Below are 20,922 nucleotides of genomic sequence, written 5' to 3'. Positions count from 1 at the left end.
AAGAAGAAGGGATAGAAAAAAATTTGTTGCTTTAAAATCCTGTTTCGAGAGGAATTTACAGACCATGATGACAATTTAAACAAATCTTAAAAAAATGCAGTTAAATGTGAAACTGTTAGAAACCTCTCTTAATAATAAGTATGCGTGATGTCACAATTCGAACCTTAAACGAGGCCATATGTATGCAACCACTGCAAGTGGTTGGTATTGGTGGTTGCGTGACGTGCACCAATGGCCTCATTTTGGGTAAGTTGTGACGTTAAGCATGTGTATTAAAGGCAGTGCACTATTGATAATTACTCAAAATAATTATTGGCATAAAACATCACTTGGTAACCAGTAAAACCTTTCTTGGTGACGAGTAATGGGGATAGGTTGATAGTATAAAACATTGTGAGAAACAGCTCCCTCTGAAGTGACGTAGTTTTCGAGAAAGAAGTAATTTTCCACGAATTTGATTTCGAGACCTCCAGTTTTAGAATTAGAGGTCCCGAAATCAAGCATCTGAAAGCACACAACTTCATGTGTGACCAGGGTGTTTCTTCTTTCATTATTATCTCGCAACTTCGATGACTAATTGAGCTCAAATTTTCAAAGGTTTGTTGTTTTATGCGTAATTTTGAGATACACCAAGTGAGAAGACTGGTCTTTGACAATTACCCATAGTGTCCAGTGTCTTTAAAGGGTCTGAGTGCTTTTTCTAACACAAATCACAATGTACACATAATGATGGTAGAATGCCTCCTTTGAAATATTACTTGCTGTAGTGCTGTAGTTTTTCAGAAATGAGTAAAACAAATGCTTTCGTCTCAGTTTTAACGTATTTACCAGTTTTGGTATAATTGCCATAACTGGTTAAAACGTTCAACATTGGTAAGATAATTGTAATCACACTGAGACGATTTTCTTTCCGTGAGTTGTTTTTACTAATTTCTCAAAAGTTATCATTAAGAATTTCCAAGAATTTAGAAAAAGGAGTTTCACGAAATCGGGACCCACTTAAATAGGTCATCCACCAAATAGGTAAACCACGAAAAAATTAACCATACAACAATATATATATTTAGCCAAATGAGAGTTTTACCTTACTGATAGTTTTGACGTCTAAAAAGCAGCAAATCACCGACAACCGGTTATATCTTTGGCTTTTGAAACTTTTTGGTTTCACACTTTCAGTTTTGAATCTTCAGGGAATGCAAGCCTCCCAGGTCTCAACTTACCGACTCAAACAAGTTTATCTCAAAGCAGAACTAGCGATAGATGGTGATCTAAGAACAAATGCACTGCAATATCGTTGCTCTCACACCAACTGTAAGTATAATATTAATCAAATGAGTTGCCAGTGTGTTGGCAGCCTCAAATAGTTGAATAGTAATATTGCCTCGACTGTTTGACTATGAATTTGTATGTTTAAAGGCAATGGAAACTATTGGTAGTTACTAAAAATGTACATTTAATAGCATAAAACCTCACTTGGTAACGAGTAATGGGGGGAGGTTGTTAAAAATAATAATGAACCATTTTTGTAGAGCGCATAATGACAATCACTGAGAAGTCCCTATACGCTTTGAGATGAAAACAAAAGAGAAGTAAAAGTTAATAGAGTTGTTGGTATAAAACATTGTGAGAAACGGCTCCCTCTGAAGTAACATAGTTTTCGAGAAAGAAGTAATTTCAAGCATCTGAAAGCACACAACTTCATGTAACAAGGGTGTTTTTTCCCATTATTATCTCGCAACTTCGACGACCAATTGAGCTCTTGATCTTCAAAGGTTTGTTATTTTATGCATAGTTGTGTTGAGATACACCAAGTGAGAAGATTGGTCTTTGACAATAGTGTCAAGTGTCCGTGAACTGCGCAAGTTTCCTTCATGTTCGACCATCGGGACCCGTTTCACGCTATAAAGCAGTCTACCTGTGGGACCAAAGCATCCCAGCCGTCAAACAAAGTTTGAAACGCTCGAGACTTTTTTGTTTGTTATGCAAGTCGCCACAAACACAAGGCAAGAAGGCTACTGCCACGTGTGGGCTACAATGAACTATTTTTTCCAGGGGCCGTTGCCGCCTACTCATGGGGCTTCTACCCCCTTGACAGTACATACGCGTCTGCTGTCTTACTGACTCCCGCATCACCCCCTTCTCCCAAACCTATACTCCCTCAGGGTCCAGGATAGTTTTGGACAATTCTCCTCAAACCTCCGAATTAAATTTTGGGTAGGGCCTAAAGCGAAAAGAGTTAACCACACAAATATATGTTTGGAAGTTGTTTCCTGCATGGTATAACATGTAAAATCGTGTTTATGATTTCGGTTTGTAAATCCAAAAAGACAATTAATTTTAGAAATGAAAACAAAACCTGATTAAGTTGACAGCAATAGCAACTTAAAGAATGTTATGAAATATACCTGCGCAATATTATTGTTACGAACACGTTGAAGTGTCCATTGCTTCGATTTTCTTCTTGATCTGGCCACTTCTCAATGCAGCCATTTTGTTTAAAACTGTCAAATATTGTGGTATAGTAAGTATGACAATAAAGGTAGTAGGACTAATTGTTTGTTTTTAATTCATGTATATGATTTGACAGCATCTGAGCCGCGTCCCTGGTGGAAGTTGGACCTGGGAGCAAACCATTGCCTCGGCCGTATCACACTTGTCAACAGAGGAGATTGCTGTAGTGAGTAAAATTGTTGTTGAACAGTGAGTAGAGCGCCCCCAATGTAACCCATTAAATGTTAACAAAATTTAACGATAGTACCATACTGATAAAGGTCCAAAATATATAAGTTTGCAAATTGTTACAGTTCTAGCATTAAAAAAAAGCCAGGAAATAATAGCAACAGTTTTGAATAATAAAAAATGGACAAAACACTAATGCTCTATGTTGCTTGGGTTCACGCTGAGAACTTGGTGAAATGAATAATAGTGCAAAGTTTCATAAATGACGACCGAGCACTTTATAACCCAAAATACAGTCTTGCTTTTAAGTTAATGTATGTGGAAATCTTCTAAATCTGACAGGTTACCGTCTGTCTGGCGCTATCGTAAGAGCAGGCACGGAGACGGACATTTTCAATAACGCCGTGTGTGGGTTACCAGTGACATCAGACCAAGCATCGATCCCTGGGGCACACATACAACTTTTATGTAGCCCGCCTGTGACTGCCCGGTACGTCATTGTGGACAACGCCAACACTAACCTAACACTGTGTGAAGTAATGGTTGAAGAGTACCCCGGGGAGGAATGTCCTCAAACAACAAGTAAGAAATCTTCAGCAAAAGTTTGTTTAATTTTGTTTGTGTGTGTACCGTTTGATAATTTCAAAATAGTAAACACCCCATTATATTGTTCAAAATTTGTTCTTGTGAACTATTTCACACCAGTCACGACTAGACGGAATTAAAATGGCTCGCAACTGTTACTCAAACAAAGCATTTTTGAATGTGTGAAGACAACAATTACAAAATTTACAAGAACCATTTTACTCTTTGTTTTGCTTGCATTGTAATTTTATCTTGGATTTTCAAATTAGGTCTTTCTCTTGATCATTGTCTACAGCTCCGACGACTATCGCTGGCACGATCTTATCCTCATTGCTTTTCGAAGGGAAATGCATTGTCAACCCACGCCCTCTGTCGGTCGTTCACATGAAGTCACCAATGCAATGTTTCCTGAGGTGTAAGATGTTTAGCGAGTGTTTGTCTTTTGACTACGTCATGACTACTGGTCAGTGTAGGCTCTATGATGTAAAGGCTGGATACTTGAAAACAGATGATGAGCCAGGCTGCTTGGTGTATGCAGTAGTCCGTGATAGTAAGAACAAAACAAAGCCCCACTTGCAACTGTTTTAAGATTAGTTTAAAGGCAATGGACCTCAAACGAACTGTTAGCATAAAGACGTTTTTTTGTAGCAAACCTCCTCCTTTTTTTTGGAAAGAGGCAATTTCTCACTCAAACAATAAAATACTTCAGCTGAATTCACAGGTTTTATCATGTAAGCATATGTTGGGATACATCGAGTGAGAAAACTGGTCTTTTACAACAAAATAATGTGTTCAATGCCCTTAAATAATACTATCAAAAGAATTATCAAAAAACAAGAAATCAATAACTGACGCACATAGTTGAATAATTATTAATACCATTGGACCCTTTCGGTAAAAAGTATTGGAGTTTAAGCTCAATCGGTCATTGGAGTCGGGAGAAAATAACGGGAAAACCCACCCTTGTATCCGCACGTTTCGCCGTGTCATGACATGTGTTTAAAAAAAATCCGTAATTCTCGATATCGAGAATTGATACTGTTTTCAAGAGAAGTCTTTCACCACTACCTTCTGTAAACCCTGTAAGTTTGTAAATCGGTGAACTTTTATTTGTTTTTCTGTACCGAAAAGGTCCAATGGCTTTAATGTATTATTTTTCTCTAATAACTACACCAGTTCATACAAGAAAACAACATAACTGCAATAATCACTTGTATCAAACCATTAATCTATAAGGGAAATTAATGATAACATTGTGCTATACAGTCCGTTCAGATAATAATTGAACGCACAGGCCACTAAACAAATTATGTGGCGCAGTAGAATAAGGATTAACGCAAAAAGAAAGGAAATAGTGGGCAAGGGTTTAACCCTCTAGTCCCTGCACCGCCCGAGTTTGCCGAAATAATTTTGTTTTTCTTTTCAAGATTCGTGCAGTAACTTTACTGAAATCGTAGTTCAAATTTTTTAAAGATAGCCTAGGCTTATTATTTATAATTAAACGCACAATTGTTGACCCTTTCGGTTCGGTTCCTCATTGGGGAACAATAAAAAACCTACGGTAATATTTATGGCGATTACAATAGCTTTTCAAGGCTTTTATCTGGCTCAATGCTGATTATTTGCGAAGGCATAAGATTTCGACAATATCACCATGAATGAATACAGTTTCCTTTGTGTTTACTAATAAGCGTTTTGTTGGGTAAGTGCTAAATTATTTCATCATCATTAGCTTCGTCAAGTCAACTGTGAAGAGACAAATTAATAATGATCTATAAATAACTAGATGGATTCACCAATGCGTAGAGGCATACTATTAACTACCTAGTTTTATTTTGATGTTTCTTATTTTCTACAAACAAAAGCTATAGCGAGGTTTCCTCCTACCGCATAATACAGTGTATCGCTTTAGGTGGCTGGGCGGTCCAGTGGCTAAATGGTTAACACTAATTTAGCCTATGGTAATATTATGAGTATAAACAAGATTTGAACTTTTCCTTAATAAGTGATGTTCTGAGTAAATAGTTCGTTACAGAATGACAGTTTAGAAGTGCATTGGTAGCTATAATAATCTTAAAGGCAGTGGACACTATTGGTAATGACCCACAACAATCATTAGCATACTATAATTATAACCTTACTTGGTAACGGGTAAATGGTAAGCTGTTAATATATAGTATAAAACATTGTGAGAAACAGCTTCCTCTTGAGAAACGTAGTGTTTGAGAAAGAACGATTTCCCCGATTTTGATTTCGAGACCTCAGAATTAGACTATAAGGTCTCGAAATAAAGCACGTGAAAGCACACAACTTCGTATGACAAGGGTGTTTTTTTTCTTATCTCGCAACTTCGACGACCAATTAACCTCAAATTTTCAAAGGTTTGTTGTTTAATGCACATGTTGAGATGCACCAAGTGAGAAGACTGGTCTTTGACAATTAGCAATAGTGTCCAGTTTCTTTAAAAGAAAATGTCGCATAATTGGTTAGATATCCAATGCTAAATTTAATTTAAAAATCACAGTAGTGCCACATTTTATCTCCGTGAAAATATCATTATTCTTGTTTTATTAACTTACAGATCACATTTTTAAGCTTTTAAAGAAAAAATACACATTTTTAATCCTATATTACATAGATAAATACAATATTATCGAAATGAATTTTCATTGAAAATGTCGCATTTTTTTTATCCATCGCCGAAAATCGTGAGCAGTTCTGTACATGCAGGTAGCATAACCTGTAATTTGTATACACAATCCACCATGTGAGAAACGTATCTTATAGTTACTTCTCATCAGTGGGGTGTAAAAAAGATCTGATATTTAATGACCACATTACTAAGGGAATAAATGCCTTTTTGGTTATTTCCGACAGTTTCCGGTTCCGTTCGTGCGCATGCACGTATAGTCTTGGTGCAACACGTTCTGGTTTTCCTTTCACACACAGCGCGGCCAAATCACCGACAGCGCCTACATCGCCCGTAACAAGAAACGTCTTGCACCAAGACTAGCGCGAAGTATCGGTCACAGCCGGTTATAATCATTGGTCATTATCAAAGGTTTAAACACCCCACGTGACGCGCTCTCCCCCAATAGGGATAGCGAAACTGTCGGAGGTATTTATGAATTCAAAGTAAAATGATGCTCAAAATGTGTTTAAAAGATGAAGTCACTCAATGGCTTGAATGTATTATTTTTCTCTAATAACTACACCAGTTCATACAAGAAAACAACATAACTGCAATAATCACTTGTATCAAACCATTAATCTATAAGGGAAATTAATGATAACATTGTGCTATACAGTCCGTTCAGATAATAATTGAACGCACAGGCCACTAAACAAATTATGTGGCGCAGTAGAATAAGGATTAACGCAAAAAGAAAGGAAATAGTGGGCAAGGGTTTAACCCTCTAGTCCCTGCACCGCCCGAGTTTGCCGAAATAATTTTGTTTTTCTTTTCAAGATTCTTGCAGTAACTTTACTGAAATCGTAGTTCAAATTTTTTAAAGATAGCCTAGGCTTATTATTTATAATTAAACGCACAATTGTTGACCCTTTCGGTTCGGTTCCTCATTGGGGAACAATAAAAAACCTACGGTAATATTTATGGCGATTACAATAGCTTTTCAAGGCTTTTATCTGGCTCAATGCTGATTATTTGCGAAGGCATAAGATTTCGACAATATCACCAAGAATGAATACAGTTTCCTTTGTGTTTACTAATAAGCGTTTTGTTGGGTAAGTGCTAAATTATTTCATCATCATTAGCTTCGTCAAGTCAACTGTGAAGAGACAAATTAATAATGATCTATAAATAACTAGATGGATTCACCAATGCGTAGAGGCATACTATTAACTACCTAGTTTTATTTTGATGTTTCTTATTTTCTACAAACAAAAGCTATAGCGAGGTTTCCTCCTACCGCATAATACAGTGTATCGCTTTAGGTGGCTGGGCGGTCCAGTGGCTAAATGGTTAAAACTAATTTAGCCTATGGTAATATTATGAGTATAAACAAGATTTGAACTTTTCCTTAATAAGTGATGTTCTGAGTAAATAGTTCGTTACAGAATGACAGTTTAGAAGTGCATTGGTAGCTATAATAATCTTAAAGGCAGTGGACACTATTGGTAATGACCCACAACAATCATTAGCATACTATAATTATAACCTTACTTGGTAACGGGTAAATGGTAAGCTGTTAATATATAGTATAAAACATTGTGAGAAACAGCTTCCTCTTGAGAAACGTAGTGTTTGAGAAAGAACGATTTCCCCGATTTTGATTTCGAGACCTCAGAATTAGACTAGGTCTCGAAATAAAGCACGTGAAAGCACACAACTTCGTATGACAAGGGTGTTTTTTTTCTTATCTCGCAACTTCGACGACCAATTAACCTCAAATTTTCAAAGGTTCGTTGTTTAATGCACATGTTGAGATGCACCAAGTGAGAAGACTGGTCTTTGACAATTAGCAATAGTGTCCAGTTTCTTTAAAAGAAAATGTCGCATAATTGGTTAGATATCCAATGCTAAATTTAATTTAAAAATCACAGTAGTGCCACATTTTATCTCCGTGAAAATATCATTATTCTTGTTTTATTAACTTACAGATCACATTTTTAAGCTTTTAAAGAAAAACTACACATTTTTAATCCTATATAATCATAGATAAATACAATATTATCGAAATGAATTTTCATTGAAAATGTCGCATTTTTTTTATCCATCGCCGAAAATCGTGAGCAGTTCTGTACATGCAGGTAGAATAACCTGTAATTTGTATACACAATCCACCATGTGAGAAACGTATCTTATAGTTACTTCTCATCAGTGGGGTGTAAAAAAGATCTGATATTTAATGACCATATTACTAAGGGAATAAATGCCTTTTTGGTTATTTCCGACAGTTTCCGGTTCCGTTCGTGCGCATGCACGTATAGTCTTGGTTCAACACGTTCTGGTTTTCCTTTCACACACAGCGCGGCCAAATCACCGACAGCGCCTACATCGCCCGTAACAAGAAACGTCTTGCACCAAGACTAGCGCGAAGTATCGGTCACAGCCGGTTATAATAATTGGTCATTATCAAAGGTTTAAACACCCCACGTGACGCGCTCTCCACCAATAGGGATAGCGAAACTGTCGGAGGTATTTATGAATTCAAAGTAAAATGATGCTCAAAATGTGTTTAAAAGATTTGGGACTTTTTGTAACACAAAACACAATGTCCACCGATTTACATTAAACTTACACCGTTTGAAGATACTAACAGTAGAAAGCGTACCTTGAAATATTAGTTGCTTAGGTGCAGCTGTAGTTTTTTTTCTGTAGAGAAATGAGTAAAACAATGTCATGAAAATACGTTTTTACATAATGAAATAATTTTCGTCTCATGATTACTGAGACGAACATTATTTCCATGACATATTTTTACTCATTTCTCAAAATTACAGCACCTCAGCACGTAATATTTTCAGGGATGCTTTCTACTATAATTATCTTCAAACTGTGTAAGTTTGGTGTAAATCTGTAGACATTGTGTTTTTTTGTCCTACAAAAAGTGCAAATAGACCCTTTAACTCAAAATTTTTTGGCTTTCTTCTACCCGAAAGTTTTTAGATTTTAAAAGAATAATGTATGGTTGCTGCAGCCAAAGGGACTAAGTCCAAGTTTAAGTCTGCGTTTCGGTGAATTCTTTGTACATTTTTTTCTCTCACTTTTTGTCGTCAACATCTTCTAATTTAGATTCTCTGACACACTTTTGAGTTCATGGTTTGCGCTGGTTGACGGCAAACCATACTGTTTATCCGCAGAAGCAGGGACCGTTGTAGCCGTGGTACCAATCATTCCCGTAACAGTGCTACAAGTGACGTCATTCTTGCGATAAACAGCAATTATCTGTAGAAAGGGAGAAAAAAGGGAAACGTTTGTTTTTCAAACATAATCAAATGAAAACCTACTGAAATTCTGAAAACGAACACGGACGCAATACCGTCTAGTGAAATATTTTCCCTGTAAATTATGTCCCGCACGGGATAGTGACAAAGTAGGGCACACTTCCATGGCTCCGCTTACCGTAAACACAACATCGGGGCTTACGGAAGCAGGGAATCTTGTGCTTACGGCAAGCGTATACGCCTCTCTTAATATTTATGCATGACGTCATTATTCTCACCCAAAATGAGGCTATGGGCCCAAGTCCCCCATCACTTGCAGTGGCAACGCCCATTGCCTCGTTTTGGGTTAGCATTGTAACGTACATCATGCATTAATATTAAGAGAGGCGTATTTCGCGGGTTAGCGGCGAATTAATTTGGCTTTTGCGCGTGCTGTGTACATGTACTCCTATTACTAGGCTTTATACGCTTACAAGGCTAGCGCAGAAATTCGGTGCTTGCACGTAAGCGGGGAATCGTGATCATAAGCTCAGAATTCAGCGGTTAACTGAGCCATGAAATGTAGACTTGATTCAAGCATGGTCCCATTCTCGTGTGAGAGGTCAGTATATCACGCCAACTTAACTATCAAACAGTACAGTGCGGGCTCGATCGCCGTCAAAATGTGGTCCCGATAATGGAACAGGTTTGGGAATGCAGAGCATCACAAAACAGTAGTTTACTGGGGATGGCAGATGGCACGGGATTGGGACATGAGTCAAGTCTATGAAGGACAAGGATTCCAAAGAGGAGTATCAAATGAAAGTTGTAAAAACGTACAGATAACCGTTTAAGAGGACAACATCTCAGGGGGACAGAATGAATATCCCGTAAATTCTGTCTCCCCATAAGGGAAATCAACATAGCCTGAAGGAGGTTAATATAAAAGAGGGCGTTCTGATATCATAATACATTCGTGTTCACACCACGAAACAAAACTAGCAACTTGTGTAGCTTGACTTCAATTAAATGTCCTAACTGTTTGCCCGGTAATTATGTTGCATAGCCATACGGTATACAGCTGTTTTTGTGTCAACAAATTCTAACGCTTTTTACACGTGTTTACCTTTGGAAAGAACAACATACAGACTGAAGCTGTTATGCAGAAAAGCAGGAAACCGGAAACGAGGGCAAAGGTCACGCCGATGGAGGACACCGCAAGAAACGATAACGGCACAGCAACGACACAGCAGATGACGGTGTTGTAGATTGACAGACCTACGTAATAACTGTCATTCAGACCAGGAACGTTGATATTTCTGAATGAAATAAAGATACCAAAATTGTTTGTCCCTTCCAACATTTTTGTTTGCAGTATAATTCTAGTTTGTACATGCAAAACTCATGTTCAGAGGTTTCCAGTTTAATTTGCGAGAAACAAAAGTTGTGGGGCCTTTAACACTCCCAATACGCCCTGACCAATTTTAGTTCGACTCATAATTTGCGTCAAACTGAGCCGAAACTGTGTATATCTGACACAGAATCCAAGTTAACAAGTCACTCTGCCTGACCAATCATAGGCCCCTGGGGAACACGGAGTCGATGCTGGTCAGTTCTAAACAACCTAAAGTGTTTGGAGTTTACACATCATAGCTCTTTATAGCCATTATACACTTTCGGAACAGAAAAACATATAAAAGTTCACAGATTTACAAATAACTTACAGGGTTTACAGAAGGTAATAGTGGAAGACTTCTCTTGAAATATTGTTCCATGAAATGCTTTACTTTTTGAGAAAACATTAAAACAATTATAAATTCTCGATATCACGAATTACGGATTCATTTTAAACACATGCCATGACACGGCGAAACGCGCGGAAGTTTTCCCGTTATTTTCCCCCTTCTCCCGACTACGATGACCAATTGAGCCTAAATTTGTCACAGGTTTGTTATTTTATATACAGGTTGTGATACACGAAGTGTGGGCCTTTGGACAATATCGTTTACCGAAAGTGTCCAATGGCTTTAATTCAGGTATAGTTATCGTTAACATGGTACAAATCCGTGAGCAGTTAGATTCCCAAAAAACTGTGTAGTTCAACTACTTGTCAATTTCAAATTTTGTACTTGGGAATTCTACTGTCCATGACTTCTGCCCCAGCATGCATAATTGTTCTTTTTACCGTGTAGACCATGCAAGGAATGCGCCAAACACGACGACAAACGCCTTGTATATCAGTAAGATCAAGATCCATATGGTGTTATTATTGGACGTACAGTTGACGTAAACTAACTGGTGTTGCTCGTGATTCGCTATGTCTTCTGCGGTCTGATTAAGTAGGGAGAATAAAACAAAATTTAAATACAAAATTTGAGTTGTTGATATCCAACGATGATATGAACTATTAGAGTCATTAAAAGGTAAAACAAAGGACAGGAAATTTAAGAAAGATAAGAATAGTTGTTGTTATCGATATTGTTTTCTTCAAAATGGCTGCAGCCGGGAGTTTCCTCAGTTAGTAACAAAATAAACGAACTTTACCGAGGACCGGGAACTTAACTCAAGGAACAGGACATTTACCAAAGGAACACAAACTTTACTTGATGAGCATAGCAGCCGTCGATTTTACCAAACTCTTCCTAACTTAAAATTAATTTTAAGAGCTTTTCTTGAAATCGGCTGCAGGAACTTTACCCGAGGAACATGAACTTAACCTGATAAACATGAACTTGAACCAAGGAACATGAACTTTTTACCCAAGAACCAGTGACATTACCCAATGAACTAGACACATATAACGGTAACTTAAACAAAGGCCAGGAAATTAAGAAAAGTAAGAAAAGTGTATTGTTGTTATCGATGTTTTTTTTTTTTCAAAATGGCTGTCCCCAGGAGTTTCCTTAGTTAGAAACAGGAACTTTACCCGAGGAACACAGGAACCTTATCAAAGAACATGAGCTTTACCCAAGGACCAGGGACACTAACCACGGAGCATGAACTTAGTCTTATTGATAAGAACTTTACATAAGGAGAAAAACCTTTACCTGAGGAATTGGAACTTGTATTTCTTCAATGTGTATAGGATCAATGATCTGCCAAGGCAGGAGTATTGCGAAATCCACCAATAACAGCACAGCAATGATACCGAAAAGATAACGGTCCTTTATCACCTACAAAAAAAGAAAGAAAACATGTCAATAATGGGACGCTCGGTGGCAGGAGAATGACCAGGTAAATTCCATTGTTCTCGATGTGCGCGTGCTCAGAACTAAACGTAAAAAATGGAGACTTACTGTAAAGTCTGCTGCCATCTAGCGTTCCAAAGTTTCCATTATGAATATGCAGGCATCTCAGTGGTGTCTTTCCCTGCCTTCCCCCACGTGGACCCCGGTTCGAATCCATCTGAGACTGGACCATTGCGTGTGGATTTGTTTTTAGTCCCAATCTATATTATTGTGTGGGTTTCCCCAATTTTCTTCCAAAATCTAAAACTAAACAGTTATTGTCTTTGTATGTTTTTCGTTCTGTTTTTTGGTGCTAGTTTTGCCGTAGGTGGTTAAACAAAAAACAAAACATGGGTGATTCAGAGAAAATTGCAATCCCTTCCACGGTGTCTCTTTTTAATGTTGTTACATCAGAAAGCAGAAAAAACACACAGATTAGCTGTTGACTTTGTGAACGTTAATAACTTCGCGTCTTAATAATTTAAGTCTGGGTAATTTATGAACATAACATTATAATGGATCGCATCCATAAGTTCATTGACCGCGAAAATAGCTTACCCTTGAAAGTAGGTACCACGAATACAGAAGTTATTTAGGAGCATCCCAGGAAATAAGAATGCAGAGGGGGTTGGGGGGGGGGGGGGGACGTACATCAATTAACCATGATTAAATTTTTGATATCAAGAATGTAGATTGATTCATATTTATGCCGTAAATCATATATAGAGCAAGGATAGTGGCAATGAAAAACACAAAGAAACTTTCAATGCTACCTTTCTCTTAGTCTTGTTAGCGATGACAATGCTATATATCCGCCACATCTTGGTGAACATTCCTCCAAATGATAGGGTAAACGCAATAACAAAGAGCCACGAACGCATCTATGCAGAACACATACAAACAACAATATCTCAACAAGTTAGTTGCTACTTTAATCCTTGGGTGTATAGACCTTTCATTTTGCCTCCGTCTTGGTCATGTTCCTTGTATCTAATACTAATAAAGGATGCTTTAAATCATTTTTGCAAATGGGAACCGGACTCTTTTGTTCCTCCAGCCTCGGTTTGGTATTAAACATTGATATAAATGGGAGATATCCAAGATGGCTGCCGATACAGGTCTGTTGCTTTTTGACCTTATTGCAAATCTGATAGCTTTGCAGTTCGGGTATAACAAGAGTGTTTTGTATTTGCTGAATTTGTTTATTTGCTGACTATATTAGGCAGGTTTAGGTGCACGTTGATTTAATTGAAGTACTCGAAGTTACCATTTTACACGTCAGATACGTACGTGCAAACGTAATATGTGAGCATGCGATAAGTCCAAAGAGGTGACGTCACTTAGAAACAGCACCATTTTTTGACGTTCACGTTTAAGTGTTTGCTCGCATAACGTGAAGCTAAACCTCCCTATTAATTGAGTCACCGAATCCAATAATTATGGAACTGATTTTAAGAACTGACCCAATTCTTTTACCACAATAGACCTTGATCACGCTGTCACCATCTTGATCATGTTCCATGTTTCCAATAACAGTAATGAACGCTAACATTCATTGCGCATTGCACCAGACTATTATTTCGTCCAGCCTCAGTTTGGTTGCAATGGGTTGAAATGGAGTAAAATCAAGATGACCACACCGTGATGAAGTTCTTATAGACCTTGATCACGGTGTGGTCATCTTGATTTTTGTTTTCATCCAAACACTGAGTTTTGTTTTCATTAGCACATAGTAACCAACATGCATAGCCTGAATGTTTTCATATTCCTTGGTGTATGATTAGACTGAAATACCTATACATAACTATGTTTTGTTGTTAATGATGTTCATATGCGCTGTATGAGTTTGTGTAACATTTGTTATTATTATTTTTTTTTTCCAAAACCTTGCAGGTTCCGATTTCATTCTCAATTCCACGTACCCTACAGACATGAAGCAGGGCGCCTTCACCGACCATTGACCTGTCGATACCAATAAGTACCACACACAGATATGCTAACATGAAACCCATAGCAATTATATTGTTCACCCTTGGGCTTGACATCTTGATTTGCCTGAAGAAAAAAAATAATAATGAGGAAAGACAAGCAAAATAGAACAAACTCCGGGTAAAAATTTATCAAAAATTCCTGGTTCCGGGGACCAGATCCATAATGGACGAGCTTTAACCAGAACCGGATCGGGCTTACGTTTATATTGCTCATTGTGTTCCGGGTCTTTTTAACATTGAACAAGGGTCGAACCCAAATCAAGAGGATGATCCGTAACGTTTAAGAGTTTTAACGAAAAATTTAGCAGTCGAGTATTTTCTTTATTAAACACATTTAAAAATGCAGCATTGTGGATTTTTTTAAAAGTTATTTGTTTTAATGACAGTGGACACTATTGGTAAACGAGTTGTGGAGAGTTTGATAGTATAACACATTGTGAGAAACGGCTCCCTCTGAAGTGACGTAGTTTTCGAGAAAGAAGTAATTTTCCATGAATTTGATTCCGAAAATCAAGCATCTGAAAGCACACGACCTCGAGTGACAAGGGTGTTTTTTCCTTTATAGTTATCTCGCAACTTCGACGGCCCAATGAGCTCAAATTTTCACAGGTTGGTTATTTTATGCACATGTTGAGCTACAACAAGTGAAAAGACTGGTCTTTGACAATAACCATTAGTGTCCAGAGTCTTTAAATTAAACAAAATATTTACTGACTTGTGTTTGCGCTTGATAATGTTAAATCCGATGAACGCAAAGTCAAGAAGCAATCCTAGTGAAGCCAGAATTGATATGCCAACCAGGATTCCAATGGGCGTGGCTTGTAAAAACGACACTGTCAGTGTTATATCGGAGTCAGGCGGCGGTTTTCCTCCTATAAATCAAACATTGTAAAACATCAAAATAAGTACAACCTACGTATACTTTTGGAGTGTTTGACACCATTTTGCAGATCAAGTTTTTGGCCATGACATAAATCCCTACTCACTGTGAATGCATATGTACGTCATATAATTTACCCATAGAAGTTTCAGCATCATTATTCGTCAAGAAAAGTGAAAATCAAATGGCAAAGATGTTGTACATGCTAAACTAATATCCAAACCCTTTCAGTAATTTTTGTTTCGATAAAATAATTTCCGAGGAAACCCCATGGCAAAAAAACAAATCGATTAAAAAAACCATTTTGGTTTAAAATGTTTTAAAACTAACAACTTTTTTTATGGGACGTTTGGATCAGCGAAGCAAATAACTGACTAAAAAAAAAATAAAACGGTTTTTCTCCTGATTAAATTACATTGAAAACCGAAACGTGGCTGTAAAACGTGCAGAACCAATCAGTAATGATATTCAGCACAATCCTTTATGTTCCGGTTTTGCTAACCCTAGATTATTTTTTGACAAAAAATTTAACTCACCATTGTCATACCACAGCTTGTCTACAGGAACCGACAGCACCAGCTTGTCTGCGATGCTTTCATATGTTCCAATTGGAACATCTTTGCCACCTTTAAGAAAAGAAGATGAAAACACCGCAAACAGCGACAACGATCGAGGATAAAATAAGAAACACACAAAAAAAATACAAAGTAGAAGTTGTTTTTTTTACAACAAAACATTTAGTGTCCGTTTTAACGCAATAACTGTAATTATTTATTTGAAATAAAGGTATTTGTTCTTATCACAAAAGCATTGGAGAATTAAACTTGGTAGCGAGAAGTTGAGAGCTGTTGATGGTATAACATTTTCTTCTAAAGTAACGTAGTTTTTTTAGAAACATGTGCTAGTTTCTTACTCAATTAACATTAAAAGATTTCAGGGCTAGGTCTGCCGCCCTTTTTGGGCATCTGAAAGCATACTTGTGCAACTGAATACAAATTTTCACAGATTTTTTATTTTATGCATACTATACTTCATTTTGTTATTTTATCCCAACATAATTCGTTGAATGTTCGTGTTTTTTATTTTTTTTATCTTGGCACTCACCAATGTTTTGCAGTAGACGTTGCTTACCAAGTCGATCACGACCGTTTGCAAACCGCACAGGACCCTTGATAGCATGAAAACAAGTAATTTTATTGGTAAAAAAAAATTAAAAAAATGCAATAACACCATTCATACAAAACTAATAAAATTATAATAATAAGTAAATACCTCACTGAGTAACCAATACAGACACCAAACTATCCCATTAAACTTAAATGCAGTGGACACTATTGGTAAATACTCAACATAATTATTAGCATAACATATTTTTGGGTAACGAGAAATTGGGAGAGGTTGATAGTATAAAACATTGTGAGAAACGGCTCCCTCTGAAGAAATGTAGTTTTCGAGAAAGAAGTACTAATTTTCCACGAATTTGATTCCAAGACCTCAGGTTTAGAATTTGAGGTCTCGAAATCAAGCATATGAAAGCACTCAACTTCATGTGACAACGGTGTTTTTTCTTTCATTATATCTCGCAACTTCGAGGACCGATTGAGCTCAAATTTTCACAGGTTGTTATTTTATGCATTCGTTGAGATACACTAACTGTGAAGACTATATTACCGATAGTGTCCAATGTCTTCAAAAACAATAAGACATGTTGTCTAATACTTTACATCCATAAATGCATTGTTATTATCATTAGTGAGACTCCGCACACTGTCCCTTTGAGCTGATAGAGCTCCGGGGGAAAATGAATTGAAAACAATATTATTTGTATTAATCCGTGGGTGCATTGTCACACGAGACATTTTTAACATGTTCCTTTAAGTCACCTGGAAATAGATTTTTTTTTTCAAACTTAAGAGTATATGCTTACGAACAATATAACAATTTTTTTAGTAATTGTTTGTCACGATTTATGTTTAAAAAATACATAAAGTTGTTTTGGGGCTGACTCCGCCTACCCCTTTTGTGACGTCAATCGAGGCAGACTTTGCCTGCAATGCGTATGTTAAACACACGTGCAAAGTACAAGTACGTCCAAGTCGTGAGTTGGTACATTTCAGAAAGTGTTTTCCTGCATTCAGCAGCAATACACCTGGTCGGCATTGCCGGAAAAAAAACAAAAAAAAACGTACAAACTCACGACTTGGTCCGTACATGTACTTTGCAATTGTGTTTACTCTACGCATTACAGGCAAAGTCTGCCTCGATTGACGTCGCGAACAGCGCCCTCTCGGGTCGGGGTCTACTCTTAAATTTGTAAATAACATAAGAACTGATTTTTTTAAAACTTAGTTAACTGTTTATTCATATTCCACTCATCAAAACACATATATTAGTGAAAAAAGCTTTATTTTGAAAAAATATCACTTCCAGGTAACTTTAAAGGCAGTGGACACTCTTGGTAATTACTCAAAATAACTATTATCATAAAACCTATCTTGATTACGAGTAATGGGGAGAGGTTGATATAGTATAACACATTGTGAGAAACAGCTCCCTATGAAGTGACGTAGTAACTTTCCACGAATTTGATTTCGAGACCTCAAGTTTAAAATTTGAGGTCTCGAAATCAAGCATCTGAAAGCAAACAATTTCGTGTGACAAGGGTGTTTTTTCTTTCATAGTTATCTCGCAACTCCGACGACTAATCGAGCTCAAATTTTCACAGGTTTGTTATTTTATGCATGTTGAGATACACCAAGTGAGAAGAGTGGTCTTTGATAATTACCAATAGTGTCCAGAGTCTTTAAGAGACAACCAACTGCAGTGCATGCGGAAACCTTTCGGATAGCATAATGAGAGATTATTACGATCTCTATAAAAGAAAGATATCTTGAACATTCCAACGTTAATGTTTTTGGAACAGGTTGCCTGTAACTTTCCTTGTTTAAAATGGACTATTACGCAGATTCCTAGATCTAGATTTTTTCCTTGAAACCTTGGCGTCCGTTAAAGTGTGTCTTTGATTCCTTAAAACCGTGAAAAAGTGTACAACATTTGCTCCGTTGAATAATTGCCACAATGGTTGTCTCCTCATTAATACGTTTATTACTAATGACGTCACGGTTTGTTCACCTTATTGATTCAGCTATACAACTGGGTACTGCATTTACGACAGTTGGGCAAAGACACAATAGTCTCTCATTCTTCCTTAAAAGTGGTAACAAACTGTGACGTCAGCAGTACAAATATCCGCTTTAAGTGATTATTCAAGGGGGCCTTTCGGACGCTTGGTGGCAGCAGACTTACTACCTAAACCAATTGTTCTCTGTTTTGCTCAAAACTACGTAAACAATGGAAATGTACTTGATAAGTCTGCTGCCACCTAGCGTTTCAAGTTCTACCATTGGTCCTTTAATCCTTACAGACATTCCATCAAAGTCTAGGCTCCGAAGCTGATTGGTGACTGTTCTGGCGTAGTCGATATCGCCGTACGGGTATGAATCCAAACCGTTGAGCAAGACGTCTTGGGCTCCATGCATTGCTAAAGCCAATGCCCACATACCGTCATAGCCAAGAGCGCCAAAGCTTTGGTCGTCTACGGTTATGTTGTATCCTACCAATGGAGAAATTTCCTGACGAAATTCTTCTGGTGTCTGTGACAGTGGAAACAAAACCAAAACAAATATTCAATTTCTTAAAGGTGTCAGACACATTTTCCCCTTGCGATTGTTCATTGCAACTCCCTGAAAGTAAGATGTATGTGTGTATAGGTTCATGGCCGAACGCACACTTCAAATATGAATTTAAAACAGTTGAAAAGGTAATAATTATATTCTGCTCTACCAGTGGGTTATACCCGTATAACTATCTGACTGTGAAGAGGCTATTACTATTTAATTTTTTCCCGGCAAAATATAAACAAAAATTACCACATATTGAAAGAAAACTTTAACTTACTACGTCTACAGTTAGGCCCCTATTTTGGTTTTAAACAATCGAGCGGCCGTTCTTAAAACCAAAGGTGTCTTACACTTAATGCAATTTATGCATTTCAGTTTAGTAAACATGTTTAAAACTATTACTAAGTGTTTCAAAGTTTACAATAACTTCTACCTTTCCACATCGACCGACATCTTGACTGAGGCCATACATGATGAACCCAACCTTGAAATAACCCTCGCTGGCAATTCGGAGTTCCTCGGAGGAGCAATGAACACCTTCTGGACTTGACTGCCAAGAGCTCGAAACGTACCCAGTCAATATCCACACGTAGTTCGGTCCGTACATGCCCAAATCAAATGCCTGTGTTGAAATGCAACAATATAACTTCAAATGAATGATTAAATATCAAATACATTGAGACCATTTGTTTGTAAAATAACCATGCACGCTTTTTTGAATTGTAAAATGAATGGATATACATTTTAAGAAATCACACTCTGAGTGAAACATAACTATTTGTTTTTGTTTCTTAAAGACAGGGTAAATTATTGTATACATCTTATTGTCTTGTCTTTCTTTGTGTCACTTTTTCGGTGGTTGCTTTTGTTTGTTGTTGTTTTCAAAATTTGATTTGATTAAGAAAACCCCCACATGATGTATGGACCTGTATTGTTTGCAAATTCTGTACAGACTATCGAAATACTGTTTAATATTACCTGTCCCCTTAGGAGTTCCGTATATTAAAGAACCGAAGGCATATCACATTATTTAAACAATGCATCGTTTCTTGGCTGTCATACTCTCACACACACACACACACACCCCATACAACTCGGATACAAAATGACACCATTGTGTAAACTACAATCTTGCAATGCACGCCTTTTGTAATTAAAACCATTGGACACTTTCGGTAAACAGTTTTGTCCAAAGGCCCACACTTCGTGCATCACAACTTATATATAAAATAACAAACCTGTGAAAATTTAGGCTCAATCGGTCATCGGAGATCAAAGGAGGAGTCTTTTACCATTACCTTCTGTAAACCCTGTACGTTATTTGTAAATCTGTGAACTTTTATTTATTTTTCTGGTCCGAAAGTGTATAATGGCTTAAAGAGCTCCAATATTTGTCGACCCCTTCTTGGGACACAACCCGCCGTAAAGTTGATCTCATAATTTGTTTACATGTACTCACGTTGCAAAATATTTTGTGAACTCTGGCTCCAACGAAGCTTGATACGATAATTCTCGCATCTTTGTCCTTAAAGAAGAAAAACAAACAGTATATATCAAGTCTTTTGAGGGATGTCAAAAAAGCTCAAAAGGGTGTGAGTAAATTCGGATATAATTATATCGCAAATGTATTTTAGTTTTAATACCAGCACCATTGGTTACATACAGCAAACTTTGACCCATACACTTTAAATACACTGGACACTATTGGTAATTGTCAAAGACCAGTCTTCTTACTTGATGTATCTCATTATAATGCATACAAGACTGTGGAATTGAGCTCGACTGGTCGTCGGAGTTGCGAGATAACTATGAAAGAAAAGAAAAAAAAAACACCCTTGTCACACGAAGTTGTGTGCTTTCAAATGCTTGATTTTGAGACCTCACATTCTAAACTTGAGGTCAGTCTCGAAATCAAATTTTGTGGAAAATTACTTCTTTCTCGAAAACTACGTCACTTCAGAGGGAGCCGTTTCTCACATTGTTTTATACTATCA

The 20,922-nt window shown here is 37.2% G+C and overlaps 1 protein-coding gene across 1 annotated transcript; it reads right to left on the bottom strand.

The window, feature by feature from the left end:
* Positions 1 to 9,010: 9,010 nt before the first annotated feature.
* Positions 9,011 to 19,535, bottom strand: LOC117295668 (gamma-aminobutyric acid type B receptor subunit 2-like). Its single transcript, XM_033778379.1, has 11 exons — positions 19,362 to 19,535; positions 18,671 to 18,901; positions 16,353 to 16,416; positions 15,785 to 15,874; positions 15,084 to 15,240; positions 14,300 to 14,432; positions 13,151 to 13,258; positions 12,198 to 12,323; positions 11,336 to 11,481; positions 10,277 to 10,469; positions 9,011 to 9,172 (listed from the first exon to the last, which is right to left on the bottom strand). The coding sequence occupies exons 1-11, from the start codon at positions 19,533 to 19,535 to the stop codon at positions 9,011 to 9,013; spliced, it is 1,584 nt and encodes a 527-aa protein (XP_033634270.1).
* Positions 19,536 to 20,922: the final 1,387 nt, after the last annotated feature.

This window comes from Asterias rubens, chromosome 10 (assembly GCF_902459465.1).
Source record: "Asterias rubens chromosome 10, eAstRub1.3, whole genome shotgun sequence".
NCBI lineage: Eukaryota > Metazoa > Echinodermata > Asteroidea > Forcipulatida > Asteriidae > Asterias > Asterias rubens.
The sequence above is the reverse complement of the archived record's forward strand: the minus strand, read 5'-3'. Positions and strand labels throughout refer to the sequence as shown.